Below are 11,227 nucleotides of genomic sequence, written 5' to 3'. Positions count from 1 at the left end.
ATGGAAACTTAATGTTTTAAAGCACTTTAGTTCTAAGCAATGTGTCAATAAACTTTTTTTTATGAATGTAAGCAAAAAATAGGTTTATAGGCGTTGTGACTTTTAATACTCTATGTGAACTGCTAATAAATTTGCTGGGTATTTTTAGTTATTAATAAAAAATCACGTTGTAAATCTTTTTTTTCTAATTTACTTTTTTTAATGACTGGTCAATTAGCCAGAAAAATATAGTGAGATAATAAAACTCTGTTAATGTCTCATAGTTAAATAATAGTCATTTGCAGGACACAACAGCATAGACACATAGCTGCGCTTAGTGAACGCGTTCACTCCTAAATACTGGCTATGAGTCCCATATAAAGTGTTAAATTATTCGTAGTCTGTGTCTTAGTACATAAATCAAGTTTATTACATTATGTTAATGTGACTGGCTGGTGGTACATTGCAAGCGTAATTGATAGTATGGGAAAACAAATCACTCCAGTTAGTGCGGGTTTCGACGTTCGGTAATGACGAGTACCTATCGAAAGTTTGTCATTCAAATGTGTTGTCAAAATAGTTCCTGCGACGCCCGCTAGAGGCGCTGATTGTTTTCGAGAAAAAATTATCGATAGCTACACGGTTGTCGGTAGTTGATAGGACGATAGAGGTAGAAAATAGTTCTCTCGCGCGCAAAATGTTATACATGGATTTTAACTGTCTAATAGCACATATAACCGCCATTAAGCCACGTCAAAGGCCTCTGGGCGGTTTGAACAACTTTGACACTAGGTTGACCACTAACCATACGATAAGAAGAGAAGAACAGTGTAATATTTCATGCTCGTCACACCGATCAGTATACATCTCTAGGTTTAAAAATAAAACAACAACTCGCGGTAACCACCTTTCACTTTAATCCTTCGTCTTTTCTCATATTTTTTTTTATAAAATGTTTTTTTTTCTATAAATTTTACATATATCGATTAATAAAATAGGTTAAGTATATAACATACAGGCTAAGTCTCGCACCATTCATAAATAAAAATAACTTTTCACTAAAACCTTCCAAATTTCTAAAGAATTATTTTTTACGTGAATCTATAACAATATTTTGGAAAATTTAGAATATTTTAGTGAACAGTTTCTTATAACATATTAAAACTGAATTTAAACAAAGCTAACCAACAACAACATCACTAAAACTCAACAAAATTTATTATTGTCATTAAAATTATATGGAAAAAGAAAATTCCATTCATTTTTGTCAAAATATAGACACAAATGCATTAAGTTTACCTCATTCATGAAGCGCCATGATAGAATGTCATGTATGTATTTCAAATAATTCGATATTTCTTACGAAAATAGTGGCATATTTCTAGCATGATTTATTACTGCTGCACTCTTTTTAGGTTATACGTAACGCTAAATATTCCCAAAGAATGTTACGCAAATATATTTATAGATGGCACCACCAGTTTTATTTACGAATTTAAAAAATCCATAGACCATTATGCTAGTGGCGCCTCTATCGGAAGAAAGTGACATTAAAATTCCTCATTACTAAGTCGAAAATCACACGCAAGTGATATCTGCCTCAATTGATATCTTTTAAGCTATTTTGAACGCAAATCTCATGACAATAAAGTCCTTTTTGCGTACAACATAGCAAAATTAGCTTACGTATATAATTTTAATTTATGTACAACACCTTTATATAAAAATATAAAGGTGTTGTAATGCGTTAAAACATCAAAAGTCATTGATGTCACATACTTAGTAAGTACTTTGAACTTCAAATATTATGCTATTTTGCATTTATGTACATGAAAAAAACGTCCTTTTTAGGTCAATGTATGTAACTTGATCTTAACACGTTGCTTACACAGTATTTTCGGTAATCAGCAATTTTACAATGCAATTTTGAAAAGAGCGTATCTCACGATTTAACGAAATGACTTACGCCCTTTTTGAAATTGCATGTTCTTATGTTTTTGCTCTGAAACTACTAAATTGCTAATAGTTAAGCAATATGCCATAAACAATAATATGAAACTTTTTAATACAACTTAATCATTGTACACTCAAAATAAAAATATGTGCCAGTATGTTAAATTTAAAAACGGAATACGTTTCCCGCCATTGTACAAATACGTATTATGAACAAACACGTCCTACGTCAATAAAAAAGTATCTTAATAAAAAAAATAGTATTTAAAAACAAATAATTGCCTTCAAAATCTTTTTCTTAAGGAGTAAGTCAGTTGTTAATTGTTTAAAATACTCGAATATGTTAATTACTACAAGATTACATGATTTTAAAACGTTATTTATCTAAAATTTACAATATTTATGTACAATTGGCACGTAAGTTTCGTCAATTGATTTGATTATTTATATTTTTAAGACATTGAATTGGAACTCTCTCCTAAAGAGTAAGTACAGTCACGGACAAAAATACGTATACACTTTCACATTTTAAAACCCACTTTTTTGTATGAAAACTGTAATTTAAACATCGTTATAGTTAACAATATTTGTAAAGTAATTTTAAAGTGAAGAAAACGCAGTATTATTGCTTTTCGTTGATAAAATTGAGATTCAACATGTGTCAGTGTGTACATATTTTTTGTGTGTGACTATACTATATTATCTTAATTTAGTAAACATTACTAAGTACACAATTATTATATTTGGTCAATTAAATCACACATCAAAAGCGTAATGCTGAAAGTACTAATAAGTACGTGGAAGACAAAAACTATGAGTTGAAATGATTTTACATTTAATTTGACCAAAACAAACTTAAATGTTGTATTTGCCGAATGTTACCCTGTCATAATTTCTACTATAAAGGTTAAAATGAACACAGAATACAGCATCTAGGTAATCAAAATTTCGAAAAACAATAATATCTATAAATAATTCGAAAAATAAAAAATCGCCCATAGATATTTTAGAAATTTCTCCGTTGCATGTTCATAATATAATAGAATACGGAACGCGAACACGCATTTCACCTTATTTGGAGAAACCTATTTAAGAGAGTGGATGAACTCTATATATGAGGTAGACAAATGTGCCTAACATTTGTCTACCTCATATATAGAGTTCTATCATTGCTGAATCAGCCAGCTTGCGACCACGACCTGCACCGAAATGTCAGGCATTCTAAGATAAAGAGCGTGTACAAGTTAATACACGTATTCTATTATATAAAAAATACCTGTTTAAAATATTGATGCGAATGAGTTGTTTAAGTAGAAGTGTATTATACTTATTTATATCTATTAGAACTACTTAGAACAGGCCGCACTCCAGACTTAGGTACGAACAGATTATAATAACATATTTGACTTTTGACGCAGCTGAACAATAATTTATAATTCCTAGAAAACCACTGGGATATACTAAACAAACACGGGGCAATTCATATAGTAAAAACTGACAACCAGTCTTATATTACTGAGGTAACTGGGATGTGGAGGTCCGATAGGCAGTCGCTCCATGTAAAATACTGGTATGCAGCTGCACCCGGTGAGACTGAAAGCCGACTCCAACATAGTTGGAAGCAAGGATAGGCTGATTGATAGTCTGGTGTACGGCCTTAAGGCATTCCTGTCATAATTACTACTTAAAAGATAGTAAGGTCTACAAACGGTCAGTTTATGGTACAAGAACATATTTTAATTACGGTCGAAAGTGGGACGTAATTGCAGTATTTTCAACTCCTATTTTAATTGGGTCATGGTATAAAAAGCACTTATTATTTTAAGTCACAAAGCTGAGCAATAATCAATGTTTGAACTTGTTTTAATAAGTACTGCACAATGTATGTAAGTACTTCACGTCATGATGAAATAAATATATTTAAGAGAGGCGTAAGATTATATAGATGTAAGGCAACTTAAGCCCTTTTTGACTTACGTTATGTAAAGGAAAGTGACGCAACTTCAGTTGAAAAAAGGCGTAAGTACAATCGAATGTAAGGTTTGCCATCGAAAAACAAAACCGATTCAAAGCAATTACTACACTTGTTCGGCTTGTGCCGATCGTGTAGTTCTCTAGGGTCCAATGGACACAATTACAAATTAATACCGAACTGAATATCAGTCTAGCAAGCCTTAGATATCTTACGACTTTTTTCAATTGAAATTGCACAGATATTATTTGTCATTATAAATCATTCATTCATCTAATCACTATATCAAACTTAAGTAGTCTATTATAAGCCCAGTTTGTCATTGAAAGACTACTAACTATATATAAATTAATATGTTCTAAAAATACACACCTAGAAAACTTTCCGATACTACAAACAGCCATCTAAAAATATTAAATTGTTAAAATCAATGTCTAAAAGTTACATTCTATGTAACTGTGTATACTACAAAATGTTTAGAGGAAGCGCGTACTGGTGACTTATATATTTGTGACTGTAGCGCGATTCTCTACAGTACTGTCGGGTATCGAAAGATTGACATTTAAAAATGCACTGCTAGAATAGTTCTTGGGACGCCCGCTAGAGGCGCTGATCAGATTTTCATAGTAGGTATCTAGGTATCGATAGCTACAGGTCGATAGTGGTAGAGAGTCGAGGTACTGCTTTGTTACTCGTATCAAATCTATGGAGTGTCACCTAATTGTTACATTGTAACGAAGCCCATTGTAACGATACATAGGGATACACACTACTTAAGATTCAGATTGTAGGGCGCTACCCTTGTCCCCCGGCCGCCATTTTGGAAAAGGAGTTAGTAAGGCAAGAGTGGGGGAAAAGGGCTGCGACTCAATAAACATAACCCCCTACCGACGGAAAAAAATAAAATTACGTCGTCCGAAAAAAGTAATAAAATGACACAGTCACGGTGACAAAAGTCGCCAGCGCGCGCTTAGACTTACGTTCACTGGTTCTAGCGATTAACAACTAAACTTTGACACATACTTGGAAGATTACGATATTCATGTCTTTAGTATATTTGTCTGTGGTGTCCATACCAATATTTTAAATACTGCCTAGTAAATATACGTCGTGTAAGCCCTGTAGCGCCATTCTCTACATTCGGCACAACCGAGTATCGAAGTAGTTCTTACGGCGTCTGTTAGAGGCGCTGATAATTTTTTAATACATTATTTTTATAGCTGGTTGTAAAGAATCGCACTGTTTTAAAGGCATACTTTTGTCACTTTTAATCAATTTAGACAATGCTTTTGAATGAAAAAGACATAACACTGTATATCTAAACAAAGTTTACGCCACGTTTATTAAGGCAGTTAGTTAACAGTCATGGAGGAAGTAGAGAGAATTTATAAAGGTATTAATATAAATAGTGGTATGGAAACGCCACAAAGTTTATTTAATATTACGTTACTATGTTCAAGCATATTCGGTTATAACAAATCCGCTAAGCAACGTTAAATATCGAAACACAGTGTAAAAATTACAAGCAGTATAGAAATTATGGACAAGAATTTGAAACATCACACACATAAAAAGAGTAGCCAGGTGACCAACTCCTGATAACATAAAGTTCTAAATCCATCGAGAATAGTTAGATATAATGTTAATAAATGGGTATTCAATTATGAAGAGCACCATTTTCAACCACCGATTGAAAGTGCACCTTAAACGCTTGTTTAGTTTCCATACTGCTTGTGCCTTAATTTTTACACTGTATAACTAGTTCAGTAGACCGATTCAGTTTCCGTTATAACCTGATATGACATCGATATGGACAGTGTTAATAAAAACTTCTTGATAAAAATCCTTGGATATTAAAATGTGATATATTGAACCGATCTACTGAGATAGTATTGAATAACAGAGCCTTTTTTGCATCATCAACCGTTATAGGCAACTTTGTCATAGCAAATAAAATAGTCAGTTGACTATCGGATTTCTTAGTGTATATCAAACATTTCATGATACTGAATAATGATCATTTTGATGTATAATAGAATACGGGAATTAATGCGAACACGCATTTTACCATTTACTTTTTCGTGTCAATGGTTTTTAAAGTTTTACCATAAAAATATAAAAATAATTTATGATCATTTTGGTCTCATTTATTGCGAGACAAAGCTGCCCACCGTCTAGTTAACGATACAAGATACGTAACCTACAGACACATATTAAACGTGTAGTACAAATATAAATGTACCCCGAATCGAAAACGAATGTCTGTTGTTAGCATAACATTGAATCATAATAGTGAATACAGGGCGAACATATTTGGCGTTTGTTTCCAGATAGATATAAGGTCAGTATATACTACATAGATGTACACATAAGGTGAGGCAGGTGGCACTAGATCTGCACGACCTTGCCACATACATAAGGTCAGGTAGGGTATGTAACACTATGTTTCCAGATAGATATAAGGCCAGACAGGTGGCTGGGTCTAGATCTGCACGATTTTTCCAGATACATAAGGGCAGGTAAGGTATATAAGACTTAGTTTCCAGATAGATATAAGGTCAGGTAGGGTATAGAACTAGATCTGCACGACCTTGCGGCGGCGCGTGGCGTTGAGCGCGTACTCCACGGCCCACACGAGCACGCACGACATGATGAGCGCGTTCTGCACGTGGATGCAGATCGCGAAGCTGCCCGTGTAGTCGCGCACGTAGCCTGTAGGTAATGACCGTGATTGTTATACAAATCGCATCAATATGTTATGTACTAACAACTAACTTTAAGGGAAAGTGAACAAAAAAAGTATTTTTGGTAACATTTACCAAGTAACGTGTAAAAAATTAAGTATAACTTGCTTCAAGTCAACGTCATGAAAAGATCTTGCAACAAACAATAAAAAAAAAAGTAAGTATTTCCAACCCCATTTACCAAAATGGTTGCCTTAAAATCTAATACTTTAGTTCCAGAAAGTTAATCTTTGCTCAACAGTATGTACTGTAAATTATAATAGGTTGAAATAATTAAGAAACCATGTAAAAAATCATTTGTGCACTTGGCCAGTGTGGTGGACTCGAGGCCCCTCCCTCATTACGGGAAGGACGTACAATAATTATATCTTTTTTTAGTCAAACATACTATTCATAAAGTATTCACTCACCAATTAAAGGTCCAATAGCAACAACGAACACTCCCTTACTGACCATGTGGAGGCCGAACGCGGCGGGCAGTTTCTCTAACGGGCAGTACTCCGATATCGTCAGTGTAAAGTTACTGAGGCACATGCCTCGGAAGAACCCGCAGATCGACAGCCAGATCATGAGGGGTACCCATTCTGTTTGTTCTGCTAGTACTGGAAATATAACAAACGAATGTTAGACTGTTTGTTTAATAAAATTATTGAATGTATACAAAGTCCCCAACCCGCACTTGGCCAGCGTGATGGACTCAAGGCTTAAGCCCTCCCTCGTTTCTCTCCTCGGGAGGAGACCCTTGTCGAGCAATGTAGTAAAAGGTTGAATAAAAAAAAATACTGTTCTAAAGAATAATTGTTTCTTAGGATTTAGCTTTGGATAGTCTAGTTATAGACGAAGTAAAAGTATTTTTTTTTTTTAATTTCTTCTACCCTACTATAAAATCTTAATGTGATAGTATCTAACATAGCAGACGTTCAGAACGAGAGTGATTTGACCCCCAAACATCTCCTTCCTTACGTTTGGTCTACTGTTTCTTATAAGACTGCCGACTAATCACACAGTTTTAAAGAAGTTCTTAATTATCATGAGTAAATGTGATTACTTACCAGACCTAGTAGCTGCCAAGAAGAACGAGGAAACAAAGAAGATCATTTTCTTCGATATCGTCGTCCTATCGAAGATCGGCGGCAGAATCAACCGCACCAATATATCAGTGATAGCAGTCATGGAGAGGCAAAACGCCGTGTCATTCATATTGTAACCCAAACTTCTTATAAAGAATGGCGTTAACATCCTAAATTGAAGCTCTCCGCTCCAAAATAGCGAGAGACCAAGTAAAAGGTTCAAAAACGACCAGTCTTTAAGTAAATCTAAGTCCATTAGTGCTATAAACTTTCTAAAGAAACCCTTCTTCTTTTCAACGGGTTCGACTTTTTTGATCGGCTTCATTTGTATGGCTTCGTCGTCTGCTGTCTGTAAAGAGATTAAACTTGGCTTAATATTTATGTGGAGTAAGTAAGTCGTTAAGTTAGAAGTATAAAGAATATTGAAAATACGGAAACAACATCAAATAGTTAATTTAAGAATAATTGCCAATTTAATTTATAAAGCAGAAGTTTGAAAGTTTGAATAATAGAAGCTGGTACTGAAACAATTATATTGTTAACTTACCGATACAACAATGTAATGTACTACATAAAAAGCGAAAGAAAGTAAGTACCAACAAGCTCAAAAGTACCAAAAAGACATATTATAAAAAGCCCCTTTAATAATATTTTGATTGAAAAATAAAGTACGAACAACATAGATTTTATTCCTATCTAAGGCTTTCTATGTCAAAATAAATAAGGGCCCTTTTCACAACTTCTAGATAAGTGTTAGCTAAACTAAGTAACAGTTAAGGTAACAGAAAATATTTGTAAAAATTCTTACAGACAACCTATGCAATAATTATTCAGGAGTGGTAAAACTGGCCAAAAGTATAATAAGATGTAATAATAATAACCATAATGTATAATGTAATATAAATAAATAAATAATATTTATATACTCACTCTAGGGATTAACCATACCTAAGGAATAACATACAATTTAGTACTAGCCACCACCACTTATCATAATAATGGTTGATGAAGATGTAAACTATATTAAATCATTCTTTTTCTAACAAAGGAAATGGTTTGCTTATAACAAACTAATGTAATAATATATTATAAGAATTCAGTTTGTATGTTTATACATACAAATAATTGTGTATTTAGTATGTACACAATTGTTTCATGTCACCTATATTTCGTGTATATTTACTCAATAATGTTTGGGTTTCGCTTTTATTTATTTCATCGAAAGTGTTTTATCACGTCAATAATATAAATTTTATATAGCTGTAGCGCGATTTTCTGCAGTCGGCACTATCTGAGATTGAGAGTTTGGGGAATTTGATAAATAAAATTTAATGCAAAAATAGTTCCTACAGCACCCGCTAGGGGCGGGCGCTGATCAATTTTTAAACAAAATTTCTAGATAGCTATCAGGTTGTCGATAGTGGTAGAGAATCGTGCTACAGACTTAAATGTTCCTGTCAATTACCTCCGGAAAACATTATCCCAGCTAAACTTCTTTCATATTGATCGAAATATAGTTTTGATTATTTAATTTGACAAATACATAGACCCAATTGAATGGTACGAACGAAGCGTAGTCGAAAGCGAGATTGCAACTCCTTATTTAAAACTCCCCTTCGAAATTCTACGCTATTCTGTTTTGTTTTATAACAACTACTAACTAACTCTAGTTCATCCTACAATACACCTTAAAGTAATGCAAGTGGTTGATGAAATAAAATATCAAAAGCAATACTTACATCAAGATACAACTGCAAATAACTGCCAGTGAAGTCCATATTAGAAATATTTGAAATCACAGACACTTTTCTTTTCCTAGCAGCTTCACTCATACTACCGCTAGATGTCACTCTCGGCATCGCGGCGACGGACGCAGCGGTCGTTAACCCCGGGTACAGTCTACTTCTCTTCTCAAACTCTGGTAGAGGCTTGTCACATGTCTTAGCCCGAGGCAGGCCTATAGTCCTCACTGAAGGATGGTTCATGTTGCCATGGGAACGCTGTTTTGTTATTTTCAACGGATGTGCTACTAAAGGATTTATTTCGAATTTATCCTCGTTTTCTTCGTCACTCTCCATTATGCACTCCATTTCCTGAAAATATTAAAGTTAATAAGTAATTATTTTTTGTTCGTATTAAATCACGAGAAGAAAGCAGATGTGGCTATGGCCTTTGGCTCATATAACGTTAAATAACGTTCACTATATCTACTTGAACTTTATCTAATGAGAATTAATATGAGTCAATATCACACCATGGTATATGTTAGCAAACCCACGAAATAAGATTTGTATTTGGTATCACATTATTCTGACATTTTATAATGCAATAAGCTCCATACATCTAGAATAGGTAACGAATTTTCGAATTATGTTCTGACTAGATTTATTTATTGACCATAAATAAAGTTATAACAATTTATGTGGAAGTAATAAGGTAGTAATACCTTAATCAAAATGAAATAATATAGTAGGAGCTTTCAAGTTAGTAGTTCATTGATACGCAGGTATAGTTACTTGTTATGTTGAATTTAACATCTTAATGCAATATACAACACTTGTACGAAGCCTTATTTCTAAGAAGTTATATATAACAAGCTTATAGAATCAATGAAGCCTGCAGGTCATTCAATTTTATATTCTGAGTCATAATGTAAGTACTTAATACAATACAATGAGTATTAGCGGCATTGTTACATTAATTTGTGTCGACTTATATTGCAAATTGATTATTGAATAATGTAGACGATAATTTGACTACAAAAACCTGCTGATCCTGTAATCTAGAAGGAAGAAGTTAAAAAGAAAGATGCTTTCATAGATATCTAAATACTTAATTACATAAAATCTTAAAGAACTGTTCAAAATAATTGGTCAATTTAAATTGTAAGCAATTATGCAAATCCAGAGAATTCCGTTGTAACCCCGGGATGACAACTGGGAATTTTCTTCCTACATTTATTTCAGTCAGACCGAGTTATTAGATGGTTACGAAGGAGATACTTAGAAGCATCTTGAAAGCAACATTAGGTAAAAAATATTATCACTCGTCTCATTTACGGATTTTCCCCTGGTAAACCCCGTTTACAAAATTTGAAGTAACATACCTATAAGTATGTGATATATAAAAAAATAATTCAATATTTACCTTCACCGTCTGCATCTCACAGTCCACCGGCACATCAATAAGATGTCTTTTAACAGGCTGTAGCAGACAAGACCCCAACACAGCATGAAAAGCCAGTGCGCCCAATATAACCACGGTCCATCTGAAGCCGTATTCCCCTAATAACAGCTTGACTAGCTGAGGCATCACCATCAGACCGAAGCCGGTGCCGGCCATGGATAAGCCGACGGCTTGACCACGCTTCTTAGAGAAATAGTGGTTTAAAGACACGAACGATGATGATGATGCGAGGCCTACCCCGAAACCTGGAAAGATTTATTAATCATTTTAATTAGGTAATGTGTTTGAGGGTTACTACTTTTAATTCTTAATTCTATTAATCT

At 33.8% G+C, this 11,227-nt stretch overlaps 1 protein-coding gene across 3 annotated transcripts in view; it reads right to left on the bottom strand.

Moving 5' to 3' along the window:
- Positions 1-873: 873 nt before the first annotated feature.
- Positions 874-11,227, bottom strand: part of LOC142974041 (uncharacterized) — a 36,639-nt gene continuing 26,285 nt past the window's right edge. The window contains exons 4-10 of one of the 3 annotated variants that reach the window (XM_076116141.1): positions 10,866-11,149; positions 9,458-9,811; positions 8,649-8,666; positions 7,701-8,067; positions 7,059-7,250; positions 6,495-6,616; positions 874-6,307 (exon numbers count right to left, since the gene is read on the bottom strand). In XM_076116141.1, coding sequence (XP_075972256.1) covers positions 6,293-6,307; positions 6,495-6,616; positions 7,059-7,250; positions 7,701-8,067; positions 8,649-8,666; positions 9,458-9,811; positions 10,866-11,149 — 1,352 coding nt within the window. In that variant the 3' untranslated portion in view covers positions 874-6,292. Of the gene's footprint in view, positions 6,617-7,058; positions 7,251-7,700; positions 8,068-8,648; positions 8,667-9,457; positions 9,812-10,865; positions 11,150-11,227 lie in introns of all 3 variants that reach the window. The other 2 variants (XM_076116140.1, XM_076116142.1) reach the window with 2 other exon arrangements.

Source organism: Anticarsia gemmatalis, chromosome 7, assembly GCF_050436995.1.
Source record: "Anticarsia gemmatalis isolate Benzon Research Colony breed Stoneville strain chromosome 7, ilAntGemm2 primary, whole genome shotgun sequence".
In the NCBI taxonomy this organism is placed as follows: Eukaryota; Metazoa; Arthropoda; class Insecta; order Lepidoptera; family Erebidae; genus Anticarsia; species Anticarsia gemmatalis.
Note: the sequence above shows the minus strand (reverse complement) of the source record. Positions and strands in the feature narration are given on the sequence as shown.